We start from the raw sequence: 27,731 nt of genomic DNA, 5'->3' as shown, positions 1-27,731 counted from the left end.
GCGGTGTTTCGGTACAGAATGAATCTGCATCAACTAATTGTTTGAGTTAATTTTTCAATAACCTATTCATAAAGACTTTTTTCGGAACCAGCCATTTTGAACGCATTGTGTAAATAAATAATTCAGTGACTCATTAAGACATTAAAGAGAGATTTACATTAACATTTAAGAGATTTACCTCTACTGGCATACTGGTGGTTTTAGCTTTATATTTTAAAAATGTGTTCAATAGATTTGAAAATGTATTTTTAAAACACTATAATGTCTTTTTTTGTATCTAATTGTATCTATTGATTAAATATAAGACATTGCAATAAAATAGTCCTACATATAATAAGGTTAGAAAAACAATTGCCCCTGGAAATCAGTTTAAGGGGTCAAATATCACCCCTTAATGGAGAAGTTGATTTCTGTCACTGCTAACCACTGAAAAGATTCTGGTGAAAACTATCTATGGCCTAAACTAGACAAAGTACCAGCACAAAAACACACTCAGCAAAATAAATGTATTGTTAATTACTAAATCTAATTTTTATTAATATTGCACACCCCTAGTCCAGTGTTGTTTTGGACCCCACTGACTTACACTGCATGCACATTCTTTCAAATATCTTAATTTCTGTTTTACAAAAGGAAGCCAAAAAGGTTTGTAACAACATGAGGATGATAGATTGATGACCAAATATAAATTTGTGTGTAAACTTCCTTAATAATAATAATATATTTTATTTATAGGCACACTCAAGGACACCTTATATGCAGATAAAACACATAAAACATTTTTAGGTGACACTCAAAAACACATTACATGCAGATAAAATGAATTAAAAAAAATTATTATTTAAAAATCTTTAAAAAATCACAAACGATCTAAGAGACATATACAATATCACAGGTATGCCTGCCTAAAGAGATGCGTTATCAGACGAGATTTAAAGATAGGGAAAGAGTTACTATTGCGAATGTCCTGTGGAAGCAAGTTCCACAGATAAGGAGCAGCATAACTAAAAGCTTGAGATCCCATGGAAGCCAAGCGCATGCGAGGAAGAACTAAGGAGAATGTGGATGATGATCTAAGAGTTCGAGAGGGAGGTTGAAAAGTAGGTCAGATAATTAGGAAGGAGCCAGGTTATGCAGTGCTTTGTAAGCAAGAGTCAATTTTTTTTAATTCACTGTTTAACAGGAACCCAATGCAGTTGTTGTAGAACTGGAGATACAGTATGCGTTCCATTTTAGGAGTTCTAGAAATGATACGTGCTGCAGAGTTCTGCACAAACTGTAACTTGTGTAAAAGTTTAAAGGGAAGACCATAAAAAAGAGCATTGCAATAGTCAATACGTGAGGTGACAAGAACATGTACAGTACCATAATGGCAGTGCTCCTCGTTGATTGGGCTGAGCGGAGGCGGTTAATGTTACGCATGTGATAATAAGCCGTCCGAGTAATCTTATTGATATGTGATTCGAATGAAATATTGTCGAGTATGACACCCGAGCTCTTAACTTGCATTGATGGAGCAATTGTAGAATCATCAATGCCCATGGAGAAACCACTGGTCTTAGATAGATAAGTTTTTGTTCCTACGAGAATTAAACTTCCTTAAAGCTACAGTATGGCCATCCAAGATGGTCTAGAAGCTTACACCAACTAATAACCAGTTTATATCAACAAGAAACCAGCCACCATGATTCAAAACCCACTTATGGATTTTCCAGCAGGGAATAATTTAGTGTTTCTAGATCACTGGACAAATTCTATGGTCCTATTCAATGTTGTGCATACATTTATATTATGTATAAACAGTATCTTATATTTCAGTCCTTTTGAAATAAATATTGATCAGACAGTGTGTGTATGTCACTGAATCACACAAGTGCTGTGATCCCTGCGCGCTGGCTCTCAGTTATTGCAGACATCAGCTCTGTTGAAAGACGCGCTCTGCCCTCTCTCGCTGGAGGTGTGCCCTGAGTCTGCAGGGAGGTGAACACTGCTACGCTCCTGGAATAATCTGTGAAAAACTGACACTGGCAGAGGAAGCACGTCTCACATTACACACTGTGCAATAGCGTGCTAATGTTTCTTTCTAACGTGAATTCACAATGGATCGGCATGTTGTTGAAATTCAGTGAATGCTATTAGGACATACCAGTGTTAGCACACGCTAATGAAAGTAATATGTGCCAATATCAGGAGCAGCAGCATCTGATGATATTCATATTGAAGTCCCTTGACTTCAGACATAAATATGTGCTTGAAGTTGGTCATGGATAATTAATCTGTTGATTATCAAAGATAGAATACACAGAGAAGAAGAACCAGATTTTTATGGTATCTAAATTAAATGTAACTGGTGCGTGCCTAGGATTGGGAACCAGGAACCGGTAGATGTTTGATTCCCAGTATAACGGCAATCAACTGCCAATGTAGATGGACAACCACACTAAAATATTCAGACAGCTTCCTCCAATAGTAACATAACTGCGCCGCATCACTGATACAGAAACTTTAGTACAAAACACACAGCTTGATAGTCTTATTCCTGAAATAATGACTCTTATGAGAATGTTAATTTTTAGTTAATCAAAAATATACGGTGTAACCAGTATAGTGTGTTTACAGAACAAATCACTCTTGTGAGTTGGTTGTTTTGGGGATTTTTTTTGTGAATCATAAACATACAGTGCAACCAGTGTAATCATATTCCCAAACAAATGACTCTTATAAGTTTTTTTTCAGTGAATTAAAAACATATAGGGCAACCAGTGTAGTCTAACTGATTAATCTTATGAGCCAGTTTTTTTTCAAATAAAATAAGACATAGTCAATTTACACTGCAGTTTTTCCTCTCCAGGGATTGCCACCTTGTCATAAGGGGCTTTAGCACCGGATAGTTCTAGGAACTAACCACCAGGGATGGTTCCCCGAGAACTAATGGTTCCCCTAGGAAAGTTTTCTGGTTGCATTCGCACCGCCAGTAGGAACTCTGAAGTGACGTAAGCCGCGCTCGTTGTTGTGACTTATATTTCGATGGCGCAGCAGACCTTTATATGGTGCAGAGAACGCCAGCCAGAGCAAACAGTGCTCGCATTCTCCGTGCTCATTAGTTTACTATCTCTCTAACAGTCCTGTCTAATATGTTATTAGATAGAACTATTATACGTAGAAAGTTGACAGTAATGAAAAGTTAATAGCGTATGCCGTGTGGTTGATGTCCAGTGGTGCTAGCTGAGCATAAATACATAATCATGTTTCGCTTGGTCCCCTTAAAGTTGCGTTGGATTTTCTCCTCATCGTAAAGGTTAAGAGACCCATTTATTACTGGCTTCCATATTCGTAGAGTTACTTTGTGGAGTAAATATATAGGCTATATAATCTGTGTGTTTACAAACACAGCCTTTTTAAAAATGGCGGGTGCTGGTGTTTCGCGTGCGTAACGCGTTCGACCAATCAGCGAACACTAACGTCACGGATAGTTCCTAAAGCGCTGGTTTAGACCGTACTCTGAAGTAGGAGTTAAAATAGTTCCTCCAAAAGAGTTCCTAGAGCTAAAATAGTTCCTAGTTCCTGAGGTGTGAACGCGCCAAAATCCGGGATCTTCCGCCAAAAGTTCTAGGAACTATGAAAAGCCCCTATAGTGGAGAGGCTTGTGTGGTCCTGTGATCCCGAGAGCAATGCCGCCTGGAGCTATGCTCCTTGTAGGGCCATCCATGACGGTAAAGTTGAGGGGGAGATCCCTGACAAAGACCAATCCAACCGAGACCTCAACGGTGGAACAGGCGGAGAATGATGGCTGGCCTTAGGGGAGCATCACCCCGACTGGGAAGGCAGACAAAGGCTGCAGTAAAAAAGGGCCCCCAGTCTTGTTGGACCCCATGCCACTGAATTCTGACCCAGATCTGTCAAAGACCATGTGGTGGCTGTCAGTGCATCAGTCACCCCAAGCTAAACAAAATCACGAACAGGCTCTTGGTCTACAGATGGACCGGCTATGTCATCCGCATGTCCAATACCCCACGTCTCCACAAAAAGATTCTTTAGAAGAGAATTTCAGATTTCAAGAGAAATGTTACAAGGACAATATCGGGACCATTCTGAAGAAATTCCACATCACATAGAGCAAATGGGAACACAATGCACTGAACAGGAGCTCCTGGAAGAAATACATGCAGGAAAGTGCTGAACGTCATGAAATAGATCCCTGCCGTGCCGCAGAGACAAAGCGACAGGCTTGCAAAAAAAGACAAAAAGGCTCAACCACCACCATCACCACTCTCCTCTTCCCACACTGCACCAAAGTATGTGGATCGCGGATCGGCCTCTACAACCAACTGAAGACCCACAAGTAGACGACCCAATGGAGAGGACAGTCATACTCATAATCTTATTATGTAGTTCATTTTAGTGAATCAAAAGATTATATACAAGCAGTGTAGTCTGCTTCCCGAACAAGTTACTCTGAGTTTGTTCCTTTCAGTGAATTAAACAAATATTTAGCCTACATCTACAGTAGCTAAGAGGACAGATCAGTGCTTACTGACTGGTTGTTCATGTAATAAAGTGTAGTAAGTGTTAAGTTAGTCTCAGCGTCAGACGTCACACCCAGGTACCATTGGCTGAAAGTCTGATGCACATGGCACACAAAATTGAAAACACAAGGAGTTTTGAAGTCATCATCTGATTGGTTGAATTCTACAGGATTTCTTTAATGGTCCACCTGGAAACAAAGCTGTCGTGATGACAAACCCCCTCATGGAAGAAGAAAGCTGTTGTGTTTACACCTGTGACAATGAACGCCTGGCAGGATATATATCCAACTAAACGTTGGATTTCTACGGTGTTCAGAGAGCTATTTAGTGTGCCTTAGCAGCACTAATTAGTATCATTGACTATTTCTTGTTTGCATTGTCATGTATTGTGAGTACTTGGAAATGCACTAGAAGTGTAAAGGAATCCAAATGCCCTCAAACCACAGCAGAGCATGCTTTGCGAAATCCCATTGTCATCCAGACACTGACAATCTGTTGCCGTCTGGATAGGCTGCGGAAGTCATTGACACACTAATGAGCCAGTCGTGATAATGATTAAAAAACAGTTCAGGCGGCTGGATCTCCATTTGGATACATCACCCAGTGACTGTCCTTGGAAAGTACTGCATTAAAAAAGCTGCAATGATCTAATATAATGGTGAAATGAGCCTCAGTGAGCGGGAAAAAAAATCTGTTTGAAAAATAAAAGTACTTGTGAAGAAAATGTTGTATTGGTGCTCATTTGAGGGATCAGTAAAGTTAGAAAAGAAACACAAAATCTTTATTCCTCCTCGACAATTATCTTGCAATTGCCTCCCTAAAAAACAAGACACTCATGCCAGAATTTGAAAAATGTTCATTGTGTTTAGTATCTATACTTATAGGAGTGTATCGCAGAAGGAATCTTTTGTCACGTGTCGACAAAAAAAGTTTCAAAAGCTTGAGTGGAAAGTTGTCTTCCCACGTATTCCTAACTGTTGATCAATTGAATGCATCCTTTCAATGTTTAAAAGATTACAGTATAGTATAAAATATATTTACAACAGTGCATTGTGGTTCTCGACGCTGAGAGCCATTTTCCAGTCATGCGACATTCTACCAGTATCACCACGGGAACCATTTTACCGTTTGTCTCACTTCGCTTGCAGTATTTTTTGCAGCATCATGGCGGCGACCCAAACCACAATAATTTTACCAATTTTACTGTTGTTGTGTTACAAAATGTTGTTTTAAGAGTTTTTTGGCGAGAATGTAGTTATTTACACATAACATTTGTGACTGAAAGATCAAATTTGATCTTTCCGCCAGTGGACATTCAGCGCTCATGTAACTGAGCAGTTTATCTCGACCAGTCTTTCAGGAATTTGCCGCTGGCTCTTATGTAGATAGTGTTTAAACATGGGGTATCATTCATGGGTATTATATTAAACGGGCAATTTTTGGTCTTACTTGTTCCAGAGCAAACTGATTTGGCTAAAGTTTCATAACTTTATATATTTTTTCTTTAACTGAAATCCTGTACTACAACTAGAGCCACTTTTGACTGAACTTTTGCTTGTTTATTTCCTGTACAAATTTATACTTTTATAATGGCTAAAAAAAACCTTATAAGATGCAACTTACAAATGCATTGACTAGCGTTGTCATGGGTAATCCCCTTAACTGTTAAAAGGACAAGGACAAAGACAAAGATATTGTTTTCCTCACCAGACATTTAAACTGATTTTGTGATTATAAATATAAGATTGACCTGAATAATATCAGCTTGATGCATGTAATGCACTTGCTTAGTCAATATCTCTCTCGTGATATTCTACTCTACATAATATTAAGCTTCAATAAAGCAACTCAACATTCCTTTTTTTGCTAGTTCTTAAGTGACATTTTATAATTAGTAACGGAGGCTTGGGCTCAACGGTTAAACTGCCAACTTGAGATTTGAGTCCGTGGCAGAAGGTTAGTTAGTTAGTAGTTTAGCACAAAAAAGGGTTTTTAAAGACACTGGGCCCTATCTTGCACCCAGCACAAATGACTTTGTACACCGACACCATGTATCATTCCTATTTTGTACCCGCGCACAGCGGACTTTTCCCTCCACAGACGCACGTCGGCAAATTAGTGAATGCACTTGCGCTCGCGGGGGCGGTTCAGCGAAAAGAGGAGGCGTGTTCCGGCGCAAACGTTCCCTAGTGCTATTTTGCAGATTCAAAAAACAATTCCGCCACTGACCAGGAAAAACCTAGACTAAAGACAGAGCGCGTTAGTCATATGCTATTTTAAGGGTGCATGCTTGGCCATTATGTAGCGTGTGAACAACGCGCAAACACTTTTATTCTCTAATCTAAACAGACGTAGCAGTTTTCATTTTTGCAAATCATACATTATTACAAGGAAAAATATTACAGTTTTTTTCGATTGCTAAACGACAGTAAGCACAACTGGAGCTACATGTGCAAAACTCTAACTACAGTCTGCACTACCAACAGTCTCCTGAGCTAAACAGTTCACATCACCTGCAAAACTCACTCCAAGCAACACAACTCTTAACACACGGCTCAAAACAGGCTCAGTGCAGCCAAACACTATGCACAACCCTCACTGAGATAACACACACTGTCACTCAGAACACACTGAGAGTAAAAACACTAGCATCAAACACCAATACAGAAAATACAAACTTTTCATCTTTACAGTTTGAACAATTTCAGTGACTTCATACAAAGTAATATTTTCTTCAAAGAAAAGAGTGACATTCTTTCACATGATTTATTTACATTTTTAGAACATAACAATTCTTTAAGGTAAATGAAAATTAGCAGTTTGCTTCACAATAGTCTGTAGTAATTGACGGAATTACAGTAATGAGGAAAAAAAGGTAGAAACTAAAAGTACATACTGTAATTCGAACAAATAATTGAGGGGCTAATCCTGCCTCTCTCTAGCATCAGGCCACAGGTTTTCATCAACATCATCTAATGTTCTCTCTTGCCCTGCACCTTCTGGAGTGCCTTATCCATCCCTGTCCTCTGGACTCGTGTCCTCACATCCGGCACACATGGCTTCCAAAAGAGACATTTGGTCATGTGGGTGGTGGTGACCAAACACTTTACACCTCCAGGCAGAGAAAAACTCCTCTATTGGGTTGAGGAAGGGTGAATATGCAGGCAGGTACAAAACCATAAATCTGAGACAATAGCATTTTCCTGCGCATCTGAAAATATTTTTCCTCTTCCTCCTGTTGGGGCCAGCCTTTGGGTCCTGTTGTATATTACAGTATATACAGTAATACAGTAAAAATATATTTTACAGTCAAACTTACTGTAATATATCTGTGTAAATATTCTATAATTGCAATACAAAATATATTCCTGTAATGTTCTCATTTACTGTAAGGATGTAAATCTCACCTGTTTCAGCTGAAGTTGCCATCAGCAATGTTTGAAAGGCACAAGGCTGAAATCTATTCTGTTTTGAATGTGTGGTTCACAGTTTTGACAGCAGTGTGTTAGCATTTGAACAAAGTGCTGTAAATCCACAGTGTTGTGCAGGTTGTGGTTAAAGTCATGGGATAAGTGTGTAGAGTTTTGAAAACTGTGTTCAAGCAATGAAAAACTAACTAGAGTTTGGTCCACATGAACTGCTGCTGTGCAGACTGTAGTTAGAGTTTTGCACATGTAGCTCCAGTTGTGCTCACTGTCGTTTAGCAATCGAAAAAAACTGTAATACACGAGGGAAATCATTGTTGTTTCCATGAAGATGTGAAAAAATAGGCATAAATCTAGCTTACACATTTACCCAAATTATTATACGCCTGTTTAACCGAAGCTAATTTGGGTGGGTTTCTTCCTTACCCATACAATGTCACTTCTCTGTCTTTTACAGCGCCGGCGAGAACGTTGGTCTCCTCGGCTGTGAATCGCTCCTGGCGTGCGCCTGGCAAATCCGCCGTAATAATAGCAATCCGCAATGGAACAAGCGCATAATTACCTTAAAGGTAATGTGAGAGGACGCTCTGATTGGTTTATTTCACACCTACTGTATGAATAATGAAGCTGCTTCAGACCAACCCATTTTAGATTTGCGTCGGCGCAAGAGTAATTTATCCCGCCGGTATAATAGCAAAGTTATTTGATCCGCCCACAAAGTTACTTGCGTTTCGCGTTTGATACTTGCGTTTCAGATCGTTAAAATAGGGCCCATAATTGTGTCGTTGCTTATTTATTTACACACTGCCATCGAACTGTTGTATAAAAGCAATATCACACAACATCACACTCGTAGCTGTGCAATATGGCTCTATATCAGCACAGCTGTGATTGCCTACGGCACGAGGCAATCGAGCAATATCACATGGCTACTTGTGTGATATTGCTCATTTATTTCCAGTAATATTTCACGGTTTAGGGAATTCTTACTCTGATCAGTATGTAAAAAAAAATGGCCTAAATTGTGTTAGACTTATGAATCAGTGCACATAATATTGTGCAGTACTGTAGTATTATTCTATTGCAAGCTACACCCAGCAAAAGCTAACTAACTGGGAAAATGCAGCACGTCTCTATCAGCACTAAAAGCTGGATTAACACCTGAAGGCTCTACACCGGTGTTCCAGAGACATCCACGCCAGGGCTCCCAAGTGCTTGGCATTTTAGGCTCTTCCCACCCTGGCTGTCAGCAGCATGCAGACGCTTTGTTTGCACTAAAAGCTTTGCTCTCAGACAGAGAGGAACATCAAACTCTTGGCTCGGGCTGGTTTAACCCAGGGAGACTGGCTGGGCTTTCATGTGCCCACACTGAGCCACTCATCGGTTCTGAGCTCAGCTGCTCTGATGACACCTAGCATGTGGGAGAGCAGGCACAGAGGTCCTGCCTCTAATAATAGTCCCCACACTCATTGTGGAAGATGGAAGCTACACATACACGCAAAAAAACAGACGCACTGTCCTTTGGAAGATGAAAGGGCTGCCTGATGAGGCATTGCTAATTGAGGCTGTTTGAGTAGTGGTTTTGTGCTCTTAAAAAATACGTCTTGCTTCCCTCACTCCTGGCTTAGGAATAGAAAGAAGTCCAGCGCTCCTTAGACAGTGAGTTAGGCTTGAGGGCCATTAACTGCCCAAAGCAATGCCTGAAGGACCTTAAGTGCTGAGACTAGAAGTTTTAGACCAGCTCTGAGTGGCAAATTTGACTCATTTCAAGGAATAGTTAAGGTGAGATATACACAAATACAACCATTTGCTGCTGACGAGACGTCTACCATACTAAATGGGTAATGGTACGGCAGGTCGGCGTAAAGTGCTACCATTTAGAACTGGACCATAATTGACCCCTCACTGAGCCCAGCCTAAAATTATTATGGACAGATCCTGTCTCAGCAGCTGTTGGATTATCAAGTACTTTTGGTTTCTCGCATGTAATTCTACAGATCTCTGTGTTTGGATAGAGAAAGAGTCATTTCAGATGAATTATCCAGAACTATGGTCAAATGTTGATGACGGGTCACTCTTAATGGGCACACGGTATCCAGAGAGGATTTTGTTATCAGTTCTAATTGCTTTTGAGGATTCAGATGCATTTGACTGTGAGAAGCCTTGATTTAGATGTTTTACATTGCTGCTTAATTTAACATTAAAAAAAGAAAAGCATCAGTTCAAATTATCACAATTTATTCCAGCCATTGTAAAAATAAAAAAAAATATCCAAACCACATTAAACATTATTATACATATTTTATTTTTTAAAAATAATAACACAAAAATATTGCAGAAATCTTTAGTTTATTTCTGGGATGTTCTGTAAAGCTTGTCTGAATTAGCAACAGTAACCATGAGTCATAAATAGATCAGATAAAGAAGATGAGACAAGGCAGCGTAGAACTAAATACAGCGAACTGCTTTAATAAACAATGTCAAAATAAAGAAATACAAAAAGTAAACGCACGGAAGACAGTTTGCGCTATACACAAAACAAGACAATGAACTTAAGTCCAACGCCACAAGAACATTTTTTCCATTGAATTTAAAGTCCAACGCCTAACTCGGCCATCATGGTTGGGAAAATACTTCTTAAAAAAAAAAAAAAAAAAACTGCAACAGACTCACATTAGAATTTCCCACTTTAAGCTGCTATTTCAAATGTATAATTTGTGTTTACAAATCAAATTAAAAACCTAATTCTTATTACTAGGAGTTGGGTTTGAACCTACGAGGACATTTGTCCATTGGTTGGGACAATACTCTTTTGAATATCTGTTGCATAATATTTTTTGTGAAAACTGTAATACAATTTTTTCAGGATTTTTAATGAAAGCTCAAAAGAACAGCTTATAATAATAAAAAAGTATATTTTGTCAAATTACTGTATGTCTGTACTGTCACTTTTGATCAATTTAATGCATATTTAATGCAATAAAATAATTAATTTCTTCCAAAAATAAATAAATAAATATATTATTGACCTACATTTTTGACCGGTAATGTATATGTATAAAAAAACATAAAATGCCTATGCCTAACATTCCTACTGGAAGTCTACCAGGGATTAAGAGCTGCTAATATTTCCAGAAGCGCCTCTTATCGACCTTTACTAAATAAACTGTCACGTCCCGTCGGCCAACAGCTGAGGCAGGCACTTCTAAAGCTTCTAGCATCCCAACCAGAAGAGACGTCCACTTAATGGAGGGGCATTATTAAACATGAGGAGCACTGATTGTATCGAGCTCTTTCCTCTCATCGGGCAGGCCGTCACAAGCGGCAGAGAGAAAGTGAGGTAGGCTCTGTGCCCGTGGAGCATCATGTATTAGGGAATGCAGGATGACATCTGACATTGAAGTGTCCCCGTGTTGTTGCGCAAGTGGCTTTCAACAGGCACCAAAGCATCTTTTCAACTCATTTGCTTCCCATATTGCAATTTCAACAGTCACCACACAATGCATAACCCTGAATTTTTGGCACTCACGAAAGATGCTGACATGAAAATGGAGCTGAAGTGCATTTAAAAGCTTTAAACACTTGTTATAAATGGATGTTCATGTTGCTCACAGTGCCGGATTATACCTGTGTGGCACCGACAACATAAATGCCTTGAAATTAAAATATTCAAGCTGCTGAAATTGAATACATATTCCCTGCTGACTACCTGCCTTTCATTCATAAATCAGGTATGATGGATCATTTTAGAAATGCTTTGTTTACCAGTGACCTTGTCTGCTAAATGAAGTAGTGCAACACAAGAGTAGCTCCAGCACAAACATTATTCTTCAAGATTTGTGAACAATAACTACAGCCAATGACTTGACACCTCACTAAGCCCCGCATCCCTTTGCTACTGTTGCTTAACAAAACATCTTATAGGAATGAGGTTATTGACAGAAAATGTTTGCTCATAAATAAATTGGTAACAGTTGAATGCATAGTTCACCCAAAAATGAAAATTCTGTCATTATTAACTCACCCTAAAGTTGTTCCAAAACTGTATGAATGTCGGTAACCAAACAGCTGGAAATAAATACTATGCAAGTAAATGGGAAATGTTTGGTTATCAGCATGCTTCAAAATGTTTATAATTCTTCTTTTGTGTTCAGCAGAAATTAATACAAGTTTGGAACTTTAGTAAATGATGACAGAATTTTTAAAGAAAGTGTTAAATATTGCAGTAATGTGATTAAAAACTGCAGAGACAGCAAATCACAATGGAGGCAAATGCCTCACAATCAACTGAAAAGCGTCACGTCACTTGAACGCAAGCGATGTAAGTGAACAGAACTGTTTCTCTAACAGTTCTACAACACACTCACTATGGTACTGTGAACTCTAGCAACACTACAATGAACTGAAACAATACATAAATGATATGACGTTACGATTAATTAATCCCAGAGCAAATGTCAGTGTTCTTACGGCTGTTCAACATGTTCATTCAGAAAAGCGTGTCACAGTTTAATTCACTTCATGCACTTGTCAAGGTTTATTTAATGATTTGGATAAGGACAAAAACACTGCTTGGGTCCCCTCTGGATACTTGTGTCACTATTATAAATGACCCAATTTCCATAACAATTGCATTTAAACGCATAAATAACACGTGATTTTAACTACTAACTGTAACTTGGTGCCAACACCAGGCTAAAAGGAATATTGCATTATTTACAACTTGTTATATGGACCACTTCAGTAGAGCCCTGTTGATTACCACCGACAATGATAATATGAAAAGTTACGGTAATAGGAATCACATTTACATACAAACATACATGGAAGTCTAGACAAGTGGGCCTGAGCGTTTTAAAGCAGATATTATGTGTAAGGATTGTATTGCATCGTTAAAGAACTTTATTTAAACACAAAGTCTTCAATTTAAGTCATCATAAAATAAAAATTCACCCTCTTTATTTTGTAAATGCATTTTATTGATCTTACGGTGAAAAGTATTTCCATGCATAATTGCCACCACTTTCTTGCAAATTGACAGCAAGCTAGCATTCAGTTCGCCCTCTATCCAAACAGAACTAATTACTTTAATCAAATCCACAGTGAATTTTTTTTTTCTCAATAATCCATTTAATTAGGATGTAAGTCACAACACATAATAAAATATCTGTCGATAATTAAATGTCATTGCAACAACGTTTTTTTACTTGAGTTGTCAAGTTGTTTAAAATTAGGGATGCACAGTATATCAGTACCTACCATATTGGTCACTCTCCGATATTTTAGATTTTTATTTATTTATTGATATTGGATATGCTGTATATCAGTTGATATGGTAAATTTATGTTTCTTATTTTTACATTTAAATGACCTTTGCTAAAAAAAATGTGATCTTTATTGTTGAATGAATATCCATTTTTCATATTGTACCATGTGATGTTGTGATGACAAAAATCACTTAACCTTTAAAATGATTGATTTTAGTATTTAGGTAAATTAGGTATTTTAGAGAAAATACTAGCATACAAAAACTTTTTAAATATATTTTTTAAAGTTTATCTTCAATTTTTTTTTAAATTGATGCATTCCTATTTGCGGTTACCGTACACATTTGAAACAGTGTCACAGATGTATATTGTAAACACATACATGTGATGCTGCCTTTTTTCACATTGAGAAAACAAACCTGAAACACAAAAACTGCGCAAATACAGTTGATAAATAGTAAATAATTTACATGAACACTGGGACTCACCCCTCTCGCTGTGCTTCTCCTCTTTCCAGTTCCTGAATGACCCCCAGCAGCACTTTGATGGTTTCTTGACTGGAGCTGATCAGAGCCTCCATGGTTTGAAGCCTGGCTTTCACATTCCCATCGGCCCCTGGGAGAGCAATCATCTGCCCCCTTGTGCCCTGCCTGGTCTCTGCGGTGCCCGACTTTTGGTTACTGTGACAGTGGGCATGTATGTGGGCCTGGGAAGCACAGCTCGCCGAATGAGGCAAAGCCTGAGACTGCCCCTGCAATCCATTCAGCTGTGCTGTGACTTTTTTGCGTTTGCAGCTCCCTGAGGGACTCTCCAGGCATTCCACTTGTGTCAAAGACGTCCATGCAATAGGGCCGGAAATCTTTGAACAGTCACCCCTGACCTGCAGAGGTTGAGTCGGCGTGGTTGAGGAGGCACAGTTGGGCTGCTGGCCTGCCCCTGCCTCGCTCTCACTTGATAATCCTTTGTGCTTGGCCCCACTCCCCGGGACGTTGGCGTCTCTCCTTGAGTCCGGCTGATCAGAAACCGTATCTAATGGATCAGGGCAGAGCTTTCCATCCGAGCAGTCTGGCCCGGCGCATAAGTCCTTTGCGTCGCTGCACTGCGGCGTAGTGTGGAGCAACACTCGGGTCTGCTGCACCCGTCCGTCGCACCTTTCCGCTCGCTCCCCAGCCTTCACGTCACTGAGAAAGCCGTTGTTTTGATCCGGGTAGTTCTCCACCAGAGCGGTGTGTTTGATGACGTTTCCCTTCTTGCGCTCGAAGGGGAAAGTCTGGTAGCGCTTCTTCAAGTCGGGTGAGGTTTGCACACCAGTGCTCTTGGTGACATTCGGGATGGAACGGCGTGCTGGCATGGTCATGTACCTCCGGTGGATGACCTTGCAGGAAACAGAGCGGTTCCTGCCACCTCGATGGGCGGCCTCATTCTGCGCCTCGCAGATGTCTTTAAAGCGCACCTGCAGGGCTTTGTTTCGCTTGCGTACCGAGTCTGCTCCGCTTTGTTCCAGCGAAGGCCCGCCGGACTCCGAGTCAGACTCTGAGCTTGACAGAGTGCAGCGGCCTGCCTCCTTACTGACCATAACTCCTGAGAGAGAGAGAGAGAGAGAGAGAGAGAGAGATAGAGGAGAGAGAGAGAGAGAGAGAGAGAGAGAGAGAGAGAGAGAGAGAGAGAGAGAGAGAGAGAGAGAGAGAGAGAGAGAGAGAGATGGCAGTTTACAGTTAATAAAATGGCAGTGATTGCAGCTCAAGCACAGATGGCCTAGTTTTGTCTTTTCTTCAGCGCACAACATCCTGGCAGTCAAAGCTAGTTTTTTTTTTTTGTGTGCGTCTGTATTTTGTTTAGCGGTGGAAGTCACAGCTGACACAGAGCGACCTGCATTCATGCTCTCTCATTACAGTAAGGCTTCATCCCTCTAATGAGGCTGCCAGAACATGGGAGATGGGGGGTAAAGCACTGCCAGCAAGATGAGCAAGGCCTTTGAATCATCAGATATGAAATATAACTCAACACTTGATGGCAAATACAGACACGCAAGAAAACATGACACCTGAATTAAGAGGAACAAAATGGTGTAAAGACATCAGCAATCAAAGATGTGCGTGGAAGTGCAGGAAATAGAGTGATGCACAGGAGTTTTCACTGTTGTCACTTTTAGCAATTTGGATGAGAATAAGCTGCTCATGTCCTGAAAAAGCTAATGGATGGTGTGTGTGCTAAAAAAATTCTGCTTTACCAGTTGGTGGACTGTGAATAATTTGCCAGTTTGCTTTCAATTTCATCTATGGCTGTGCAAAACTCACTGACAGTGGTTGGGTGAGTGGTTGCCAGGGCTATGCTATACAGCTGCAAAAGTGTTCTAAGTGGTTTTGATGCATTGCTATGGTGTTCTGGGTGGTTCTGGGGAATTGCTAGGTGGTTTCTAAGGTGTTATGGGTGGATGCCAGTGGTTGCATGCTAGCCCAAATCAAAAATATGCACTCCTCTAAGTGATAGAGGGGGCGGTAACACTACTTTTGTGCAAGTTCCTTAACTTAGCATAAATACCCACCAGGTTACAGCTTGCTTACTACTAAATATTTGAAGGCATCACCATTAAACTTTAAAAGGAAAAAGTAGAAACATAACCCTGCGTATACAATAAATAAATACTGAAGTCTACGACCAGGAGTTACAGTTGGACTAAAATGGCAAACCAAATGGATCACATCAATAAGCTCATGTTTTCCGTGACAGACTTCAATGCTTTAGATGATCTTGACTTTTACACTCGAGCGAGAACATTATGTGAATAAATTACATCTAATCTAAACTGTGCACAAAAAAATATAAATCAAAACAACATAAATGTCACAATTTTCTATTTGTTGTAATGGTATTTATTTATAACCTCTGCGTGCGTGCATACATACATATACAGTATAGGGTATAAATTAAGGTAACTGTCAATGGTAAGTTTCCATTGAAATAATAACAGAGTACATCGCATGTGCAAATAATATTGAGAATATTCATATATATATATATATATATATATATATATGAACAAATAAGTTTAAAACAGACAGAATAAACTGAAATGCACACAATGAAAATTAACTGTATTTACAGTCTTGCTCAGAAAAGTAATAGCACACATTGTTGCCAATAAACTGTAAAATTTGAAATATCCTTCATGTTCATAGTTTATTATTAAGGATTAGGGGTTTGTTCAAATCCCTAACACCGCATATGAGCAATACTAATAGCAAAGCACCACTAATTAAGGTTTAAATTACAGCTCAACAACATAAGATTCCTAATCTCAGATCACCAGTTCTAATATGGTTGTACGCATAAATTCCACGTTCACGCAATTTGTAACATGCCACGGCTGGGCTATACGAAGTCAAATAAATGTTTCAGCATGTAGATAAATATAGTGCCAAGACTACTTCATTCTGTATCATATTCATTTCACTCAGCTGCTGTCCTTTACTATTAGTCATTGCAATGTCTAGCAGGCTCAGTAAAAGGGAAGAATGCAAATGGACACCTTGTCATCCGTCAGGCAGCAGCAGTTTCTTTCGGTGTCTGATTTTCACTCCGTAAGCTTATCTGACTCGACAGTGATAACACTCATCCTCCTTGAGTCATTGAACTGCCCCTGCTAACGATTTAATCAGCATCTCAAAATAATGAGCCTGGTGTCCTGTCAATTTTTGGAGCTAATATGGTGGGTACTTTCGGCCAGGCTGCAGAATATGCAGTATATTATGGCAGTGATTTTAGTTAGTCATAGTATATTGATTGTTTTCAGTTTAAAAGTCTAAAAAATGTTATTGTAATGTAACAGTTGTTATTATTAACTCTAAAACTGTTACTATCCAAAAAAAAATTGTTGATTAAAAAACACTTACACTAAACAAAAAATGTTGCCTTGACTACTATTATGACAAAATTACAAAAAATTCAACTAAAATTATATCTAACATTATAACTGAAAATATAAAAATAAAAGCTAATTCAAACTATTAATAAAATATTATAATCGCTGTTACGTAATAATGTACATTTTAAAATATGAACTATAATGCTATAGGATTATAATCCAGATAAATGTTTTTTAGTAACTCTGATACCAAACCAGAAATATTTGCTGTTTGAATCCACTATCATTTATAAGTGATAGTGGATTCAAACAGCAAATATTTCTGTTTTTGTATCAGAGTTGTGCATGTCAATGAAGCCATAAGTCATTGAAGAGTGGTCACTGCCCCTCGATGTGCTCTTTTGCAGAGCCCGCTGGGGTGTGGACTTCATGGCGTTGGTGGACTATTACCCAGAAGGCCATATGGCAGACCCAGAGGAGTGATCCAGGTGCTGTTTGGTACAAGGCCAAAAAAAAGGGTTTGTAACACTATGTAGTTTGTGGTTTTCCAGATAAATGTTTATAATACATACCATCACTTGTCAGAATTGTATTGTCTTGCACATGCCAAAATCTTAGCATCTGCACTCCCACCAATCTCTGATTTATAGCACCATCTGTCCTTAAACAGATGGCGATTGCTGATTGATTCATTGATTCTGTAATTTAATTAAATCCACATGGTAGTGGCTCACCTGCGTGTCTCGTAAGTGCCAACTGAATCGTGAAAATGATAAGGACTGAAAACAATCTTTGGGTCATTTGTAAGTACTCACTGTGGTGTTCAGGGAAATGATTTTGAAATGTCCCGGGAAGGCATTCAAAGCCACATAGAGGCAATTATTAAAACTAATGGTGGACACTTGTGCAACTGATTCTGTTTACTCTTGTGGAAGGTATTAATGGTCGATACCAGAGGGCCCAGCAACACTTTAGCGTTGTAATCGTGTTTCTTGATGGCAGCAATTACTGTCATCATTACTGTCATCATCAATAATTTGCAGTGAATAATTCTCATCTAGAAGAGTACGCGGCAAAAATACCTTGACACTCTCTTAAAGGGATAGTTTACCTAAAAAGCAACATTCTCCCATCATTTACTCACCCTGGTTATGTTTTCCAGCCAATTACAATAAATGACGTTTCAAATAGGACCCAACAGCACCATAAAAATTATCATAAAAATAATCCATATCAACATGAATGAACCGGGTGGTTATTCCCTGAAAATACCAACAAACGCTCTTGCTCTTCTTGGAGTGTTCATGAGAAAAGTAATGATGTCCATTTTAGGAAAGAATTACTTTTTGTTTCACAAAATCTGTCTGAATGATTAATTCACAAATCAGACTGATCTGATTTTCAAGTTTAACTAGAGATCATCAGTAAAAAATCACTAAAAAATTAGTCTGACAGCCACGCAAAGCTATTGTATTGACTTCAGAAGCCTCGATTTATAGCGCATATAGTCATATAGATCACCTTTATGGTTAAAAGCCTCAGTTGCCATTCACTGTAATTGGAAAACAACTTGAAAATTCTTTCAAAATTAAAACTTTTGGTTAACTATCCCTTTAAACCGTGTCTCTCTCACTCTCAGGCACTTTCAGGCACACACACAGAGGTCCCCCTTCGACCCTGACAATTTGGCCACCGTCAACCCCAGGATTATGAGTAATGCATTGAATCTAAAATTGCAAAAGTAATCCTCTTAACTCTCCTCATGCACTTTAGCAGCATGTCAGTTCAAACAGGCCCGCTGCTCCTATTGAAAAAGACTGTAAAAAAGACACAGACTTAACTCTATAACTATACGCATTTTTTTTCTAGGTTTTCAACATATTTATTTATTAATTTAACCCACACTTTCATCCAGCTGTGTCGATGAATGGTTAGGTATAGATATGTAAAGCTTCCCATGCTCTTCCTTTGGCAGGGGAGCCAATGTCCCAAACAATGTCTTGTTCAAAACATCATCTTACATCCCTATTCAATGTCATCATATTCTCAGATGTTTCTTTATGTTTCAGATCTCATTTATGCCTGCTTCAGTTTTTTAAATCCTATCAACTTGGAGCACAACCTGATATACACAACCTCTATATTCTGCATTAAAGGAGACCTCAGATTTAGGGGTCAGTTCCACCAGGGAATTCATATCAAAAATCTGTCCTAATCTCATGATTTTGGGTGGATAATAAGATTGGCTGTGGATTTGTGAGCTGATATGACTTTTTACCACAGATATATAATTAGTATTCCTTTTACATCGCAGTGATATAACCGTACTTGCTGGTTTTATTGTTGTGTGTGTATCGGAAGCTTTATTGTGTGCTATTGTACTCAGCTGTTGTGTAAAACCTACAAAAATGATTCATGTTTTGTAATGCAAATGAAGCATGATGTGTGAATGAAGCATTGTAACATTTAGCAGGGAAATGCTCTCTAATATAATATAATATTAATATAATTCATATTATACAATGGTTGTGTTTTTGTTATAAGGATTATCTAGCACGGTTCTCTGTCAGACTGCTAAATATGAATTTGAATGTATAATGGTGGAGAATGCAGGAATGTTTTAGCCATGTATTTCTAATACCACGCCTGGTTCAAACCATCAGTTTGAACTGAGCTGATTTGACGACTTGATTTTCTGTCTTCTTTTTTTATTTCTATGATGGCGCCTGTGAGCGAAGCAATCAACCAACTACCAGCAAGCTTTCAACCCACCAAGAAGAGAGTGAGTGAGAGAGAGAGAGATTGTGGCTGTTGTCAAAGCTGATATCGTGACTTTATATGATCAGACATTTGCATGTGTCATATTTAACAAAGTACCAAAATCAAGCTCAAATAAGGTCTTTGAACAGTGAATGTCAGAAATACGTGTTTTGTCCGCATTACGATGCTGGTATCCTGGTAGATGTTGCATCTCATTACATTCCCATCAACTTACAGGTTATAAAGTTTATTAGCTATTGTGTTGAACAGCAAATTCCAGGGCCCAGTTTTATGGCAGGGCCCCTCTCTGTTCGTAACAGTGGATAAAGTTTGCTACATTTTGATTGGATCTTGGTGGACTAACACAAAATAACTGTCACACACCATCAGATAAAGATGCAATGACAACAGCCAGCCACCTCTTAGAGGGCAAGAAGAATGCCTTTGGTACAAAGACCATGAAGGACAAGACTTCTCATTGGCCCCCACATGCATTTTTTTTTTTTTTTTGGCCTGTGACTGCCATCAAAATTCCTCAGGACCTCCGGATGCAGCAGCAGTGATTGAAACAAATAGACCCATCAATGATCCATCCAAATCCATTCACAACTATGTTTGGAAACCTTTAAACTGATGTTAAACCATACATATCCATGTCATACTTACTCAGAGAAGTAATTATTCTCAGTAACAACTATTTGTAGAGCAACATCTTACACAAATTCAGCTGTTAATGAACAAATGTTCAATCTTTTCCCATCTTGTTTGGACTTATTTGTTTCGAATATTGCCAAAGATATTCTGGTGGTGGTATGGAAAGTGAGAAATGCATTGGTAAAACTTTAAAGACACTTTAAAGTCTTCTAACTGTATGCTTTATGCAAATGAGTTCCATGGGGGAAAGTACTGTAGGGTGGGCCACACTGTGTCAGAAACCCTTCTGATGCCACCAGCCAATCACAGCACTGGAACAGAGAAGCGCCAAATTGCAATATCCTTCTCATCGGAAAGGGAAAAATGCACCCTTTCAACAGACACGTGTTCTGAGTCTCGGGTTTGCGAAGGTGAGACAGAAACAGATCAACCAAGTTCTGAGTCTCCCATCGGGCGAGACATAACAGATACACCAGTTCGCCCAGAGAGACAACAGATTCCATAATCTGGGTCTACAGCTTGTGAGACAGCAACAGATACAACCACGTTCTGAGCCTCCTATCTGTGAGGAAAGAGACATTAACAAACACTACGTTCAGAGTCTTCGTCCAGCGAGACAATAACAGAAGCAGCACGTTCCAAGTCTACATACCAGAGAGACAAAAGTGTCTGGCCCAGAGAGGCAAAAGACAAACAGACAAGCAACAAGGTTAAAGCTCGGGGGAGCAAACCTTCACTTCAAGGTTCCTTCGTCTGCGTGTTCCTTATTGTTAAGGACCTTTTGCACCTACCTCAGGGCCTCATCTGCATGTTACAGATTTTAGGACCCTTTGGTGCTCCAGGAGATCAGCATCCCACAGAGCTGTTGAAATGGAGTCCGGCTCCTTTCCCCACTGCATTGTCTGGCACAACCAGTGGAAGAAGTCAACTCCATCGGACTACTCACTCGACCACGTGGAGCGTAAATATAGCTTTACCAGATCTCTTTCCAGTGACCTGGCATTGTATATTATCAGTATATAATTTTCAGATTTGTATTAGAGGTAATATAGCTGATGCTAGCTAATAACACAAACTTTTGTTTATTCACCTTTTTGGTTTTATTAACACAACATACTGTAACTCTGCCATAGCCACACCCAACTTAATCACTTGTATTTCATGTGTCTTTTGCACTTTATTCCTTTATCATTCATGGTATTCATTTATTGTTGTGTTAGTTATTCTTGTTTATCTTTTGTTAATAAACTTTTATTTTATTACACTTGTGTCTTACTTGTGTTGATAATGCAGAAGAGGCTCTACAAGTAAAAAAAATTCTCGCCAATCTTTCACATATATTCAGCTGACCAACTCCCTCCACTTTACATTCATTCTAAATGATTGAACAGCTCCTGTTAGGTGTTCCCATACTGCCAAGGTAAAAGTTCTTGACTGGTGCACTAAGAGAAAGTGGTCATCTGATGTACTCATAACCACACCTTTAGTGACATGTGATCCAAAAATCATGAGTACCAATCACTACATAATTGGTGTTTCATTGGGGAAAGTAAACTCACTTGGGTGCTCAGTTTTTATGTGCTTTCTCCAAAATCTACGCACAGGCTTTTAAACGCATGATTGACTACTCGACGACAAATGCTGAACTAAAACCATCTTCTCCATTATGGTGAAATAATAATAATAATATTTTTTTATTATTTCTCCTCATTGTAATTGAGGAGATGTGCGAGCATAGGCACGTGCCTAGAATGCCTATGCATAAATCAGGCCCTGTCTGCCATAGATAAAACAGCACCAGACTGACTGTCCTTCTGCATCACGCTGAGGTCTTGAGCCGTCCTTGTCTGTTGCTCTTTTGATAACACACTAAACTGACATATTTCATTAGGTCCCTTTGAAAAAAGGCTTGACCACTTTGTAATAAAATATTGTTTGAAATGTCACAGACGTCAAAATGTGACATATTTTTTGTGACGCATGACCGTTGATTAGCATTGGGGTTCACGTTAAAATGAAAGCTGACCTGTCTCTGTGCTGATTTGTCAGATCTTACCATTACAATTCAGCCTTAAAAAACCATGAACCTGAGTTATTAACTTCAGTCAAAAAGAACAGGTAAATGGACTTTAACAGCAATGTATTTGTCTCCTTTGGAAAACCTTGGTGTGTTTGCTATTTATAAATGTATCGCTTGTTCCAAAAGCACACAGATAATACAATTTCCTCAGCCAGTCCAATGTTTTCCTTTTTATCCTCTCCCCCTCCTTCCTTTATCATAATCCCAAGCTGCATGTGGTGCAACAGTCATTAATATTGGGAGCGCTGTAATCTCTGTCTTTTATTCTGCAAAGGGCTTTGAGCCCTGCTTGTAGCACCAGACCTTATAGTGAAAAACAATCTAATGATTTTCCTGAGCTGCCGTTGCCTTCCGTTGTCACCACATGGCTGCTCAGTCTGAAACCCGAAAGCACTGACACTGCGGTACAGTAAAAAGTTATGAGTCACTGGAAGGTTGCTCGCTGGGAGGCCAAAAGTCCTCACACTGCTGTCTAACATATATGGCACTTCCCAAAAAACAGGGTACAAATTAGGCCTGACACTCTTAAAAACTGAAGTCAGTGAAAATGAGATGTTTAACCTTCAGAAAAAGTCTGGCTCTTGAGAGTAAAATCAATTTTAAATAATAAATACATATCCCAATTAGAATACATGATTATGATATATAGTATATTATATTATATATGTTATTAGTTACTGATAAATTTATATTTCTTGTGAAAAGTTTTTTTTTCTTTTTCTTACAATAACTTTTTAGATTGACAAATGCAGTCACCACTACAATTTTGTGTAAAAATCCAGTGGGAGTATTTGTTTGTCTTTTCGTCATGCTGCAAAAAGCATCTATATACATGAAACTCTAACCGAGTGCTGATTCGTTTATCGAACGCCGTGGCATTAGCCAACCAGACGTACTTCCTAATCCACGTAACCGTATATATTTGTACCCTAGCCTGCAATCGCCTCGCTGTGCGATTATAAAAACTTCTGTTTACCCCTCCTCCTCCCCAGCACCACCTGTAGAGATTTGCTATGGGGGGGGTTTCAAATAGTCTTGCAGCAGCATGTCCTTTATTATTTTAACTAAGCTGAAAAAACTATTGTACTGTACATGCTCAGGAACCACAGCACCAGATCTCATAAGCCAAAATCAAGCATATATACATTCATTGCACAATTACAATAAATAAATAATACACTCCGAGAGAGTTGTCGTGATTGAAATGATCTGAAATGAATTAAAATTTAGTTGTAACTTTTTTTTTATTTAAATAATTTTTACTAAAATTAACTATCAAACAAATTATGAAATGTCTGATTTTCATTTTTGCATTCAGCTGAGAAGGTTGAAAGGTGGAACAGGCCAAAAATCACCATTTTCTCTAAACAAACTTTGGACACTGGCTGGTACATAGTCTCGCTACCACCAGACCAAGCTCAATCTTTTAAGATTGAACATTAGTCTGGGGAGTCTGCTCTGTATTTTCTTCTGCACAAGAGGGGTGATCAACGGGCATAGTTCAAATGACTCTGTACGCAATTGGACAGTCCTTCAACCAATCAGACCAATGATCCGGTTGATGTACCTTGCAGAGCGACACGAAAACTCCAGGCAGGAAACGTGTTGGTTTGTAGCATTGATCAGCGGTTTTCAGAAGCAGCAATGGCATCGAGACATTTTTGCAGGTTGTGCAAAAAAACATGAAAGTGAGCGGTATTTACACCCACTTGAGCGATTTGTTTGCTAAACTAAAGTTGCCATTGAGCATCATCGAGAGGTTAAAAGGAATTGGATTGATGTGTTAAACCCGCCAATAGCACGCCAGGTGGATAAGCCAGTTTGTGATTGGTTCCAGCAGATTTGTAACGGAAGCAGGATAGAGAAATGTACAGGTTTCCAGCCTGAGCTGCATGGCGAAATCAAATCGCCGGCAGATCGGGCTGGGTTGACCCAGTCTGGTACAGAGAAAGTGCACTAGTTTGTAACACTGGATTTACCGACTTATCAGCAAGCCATGTAAGGAGTACAGTGGGATCAAATGACTGCTATTACCATAGCTCTGTGCGCGGGGCTGTGAATGAGAAATGTGGCACTAATCCCACTAACAAGCTAAAGTATTAAAGTGACTGAAAATGGAGGAATCCCCTTTTGGATTTGTGATGTACACTTGGGTGTCATTAAACCACAGTAAGTGGTTGGTGTATGACAGAAAGAAAGAAAATTAACCCTTTTGGTGCATGAATCACACAAAAAAATTAATCATTCACATTTTTTATTCAAAATGTTATACTCTGCGGGTCAAATTCTGAATTCACAAATTCTTCCGTTTAGCATTTTTCTAATGTACTATTTTTTCCATTACAAATGGTTATCAATATAGTTTAGGTGGGATTGAAAAAAGTTTGACATTTTGCTTTACTGAAAGCCGCACTCAAGCTGCATGAACTGTGTACACAAGTCTGTGTAAAACCTGAAGATCATGTTCTTCAGCATGATTTAAAAATGATCTAAAAAACATTTTGAGTTGAAGCAAGAACATCTGTACAGTGTCTAAATGTCTCTAAATGTTCTTATGTTTTAGAGACCTAGAAATAGAGCAGATTTTGACATATTTTTTTAACTAATTTTACATAGCCTAACCTTTTTTTATGTTTCAAAATCGTACAAAAATTAAAGCCCACTATATTTTGACACACATGTCCTCTACAGTGGACTACGACATCATGACTGAAAAGGGCTGAAAGAAAGGTAAGTGTTTAATACACTCTACATGTTGCCATGAAAATCATTAATGAGATTAGGTGTGCTGGAAAAAAACAAGTGAAGTACTGTAATTTATCCTTTAAACTATCTTTCCTTTGTTCACGCATTTATAGAATTTAAACTCAAAGGCTTATTTCAAAGGGGCCATCATCAGTCACGACTTACAGAAGAATCGTGAACAAAAACTGAAGGAGCAAAAAATAAGAAAATGAGAGTAAAGATGCTTTGGAGCGTGACAAAAAGCATTCATCCTCTGCTCAAATAGAGGCCTAAGACTTGTGCAGGGCTAGGGAGGACGGTGGATGAAAATGGTATACTCAAATGAGATGGAAGGAGGTAATATACCTCACTCAGTCTGGTTTCAGACCTAAGGATGAAGTCTCGAAAGGTAAATCTGTATAAAAAAAAACAGCATCTAATCTTCCTGCAAGGAAAAAATAATGAAAGAATGATGAAAACATTTTACTCAAAATGGGTAAAAAGTAATACGCTGGAGAATTTTCCATTCTGGCATGTATATAAACGGCAAAAACTTCATATCTGAAGAAAATGAGATTCTGAATCACAGTGAAGATAGCAAGTGTCATTCTATCATACAGGGTGGTCCAAGTGGAAATCTCTCTCTCACACACACACGCGTGCACACACACACACAATGTAGCACAATAGTGTATCATATTGTAAGGATGCCATCATTCAAAGGCACATCCTCTCATGTTTTGCTGACAGGTTTATACCTTACATAAAAGTTCTCTAAATGATTACTTGTCACGTCTAAAAAATTGCTTCCAACAAATGCTTATTTAACTACCCGTAATAGTGACAAAAAGTATCCACCATTAAAATAAATAACTTTAACTGAAGATACACCTTATTCATAAGAGAAAGATAATTGCAGCATCCAATCGCAAACTGAACCTGCTGAGGCGTGGGAGAGAAAATACCTCATCCACGAAGGACAATCAAACATTCATCAAATTGATTTTACACCTACAAATACTGTTATTGCAGCATTCAGGAAGTATCGTGACTTGGCTTTTAACATACAATATTTTAGGCTGTAGAAAGACTGGAACTAAAGATCCGACTTTTGCATGACAGAACCAACTATATAAAATAGCTCAAACAAACCACATAAATCTCAAACCTCACAAGCTCCATCGTCTCCAGGGGACAGAAAAAAAGTGAAATTACTTAGCCTATCATCCTCCAGTTTGTGGCACAGACACAGATGAAGTGTAATTGAAACCAAGCTCACTCAGTCACTTAGCACCAGTACAGTAAGTAACCGTCAGCCAGCCGTATTTCAACGAAGCAAATTGCACTGCACAAACAGACCATCCTGCTCTAGCCCTTGATGTGAAAACGGAGCTGGACGGAGGGCACACTCACCCCAAGAGGACCATTTGCGGAGGAGAGGAAGACAGTGAAGGCGTCAGTCTCCCGTGGCACTGGGGCATATCCGCTTCTTTAGGAGCCATGCGAGGCGGACGAGTTGTTCCCACATTGGCTGAAGTGCAGCAGTGAGAGGGTTTGCCCAACGCCGGAGCTGCAGCGAGCGGACACGCTCACGCGCACACACGCGCGCACTCACACACATGCAAGGAGAGTATGTGAGAGCGAAGATGCGCGCTACCTTTTGCGTCAAATTGAAATCCCACCTCAAGGAGGCTTAAGAGATGCGTCCCTCTTGATTTCTCACATCACTGAGAGAGGCACATGTGTGCGCGCACTGCACACACACACACACACACACACAAACATAACACACACACTTAAGAACACAGACAGTTGGCGCGCGCGCGCACGCAGACGATGTTCCTCGTCCGCTGCTGCTGCAGACTTCGTGTGTTTGATCAGAAAAGAGAGAGAAAGATAAAGGAGAAAGGATGGGAGGGAGCGGAAGAGATGTGAGGTGAGGGGAGTCCTGTTTCAGTCAAGTTTAGTTGGTCATCTCGCATACTAACATGCGTATCTTTCATCTGAGTTTAAGCTACTAACAGAGCTTATGTAATCAGAGGGTATGTGTGTGTTAAGGGGGTTTCGAAAGCTGAGAAGTAATAACACTGACTCGTGACTCATATTAATTGGCTGGCCCGTGTATTATCACACTGATTACACCTCGTTACAAGATGGCATGATTTAAATGAGAAAGAGATTGAGATTGGAAGATTAGTCTACAATGTGGGTGAAAAAAAAAATCAGATGTAAGGAAGCGTAATTGGATTGTTAATTAACGCGAGTCATCTCTGTGTTTTATAATTACCAGAATTCCTCTGGGGATCAATCAACCTTGTTGTTGCTACTTCTAACCACGACTGTGTCGATCATCATGCTCAGTAGCCTATGCCACGCTGTAAAAATCATTCCTAGATCACGTAAATCATGTTGGAAAAAACAACAAAATAT

At 39.2% G+C, this 27,731-nt stretch overlaps 1 protein-coding gene across 1 annotated transcript in view; it reads right to left on the bottom strand.

The window, feature by feature from the left end:
• insyn2ab (inhibitory synaptic factor 2Ab) overlaps window positions 1-27,338 on the bottom strand; it is a 46,603-nt gene extending 19,265 nt beyond the window's left edge. Inside the window, exons 1-2 of the mRNA XM_079633023.1 lie at window positions 26,715-27,338; window positions 13,707-14,799 (exon numbers count right to left, since the gene is read on the bottom strand). Of these exons, the coding sequence (XP_079489149.1) occupies window positions 13,707-14,794 (1,088 nt within the window). The 5' untranslated portion in view covers window positions 14,795-14,799; window positions 26,715-27,338. The remainder of the gene's footprint in view (window positions 1-13,706; window positions 14,800-26,714) is intronic.
• Window positions 27,339-27,731: the final 393 nt, after the last annotated feature.

Source organism: Phoxinus phoxinus (assembly GCF_949152265.1).
Source record: "Phoxinus phoxinus genome assembly, chromosome: 13".
Taxonomy (NCBI): domain Eukaryota; kingdom Metazoa; phylum Chordata; class Actinopteri; order Cypriniformes; family Leuciscidae; genus Phoxinus; species Phoxinus phoxinus.
The sequence above is the reverse complement of the archived record's forward strand: the minus strand, read 5'-3'. Positions and strand labels throughout refer to the sequence as shown.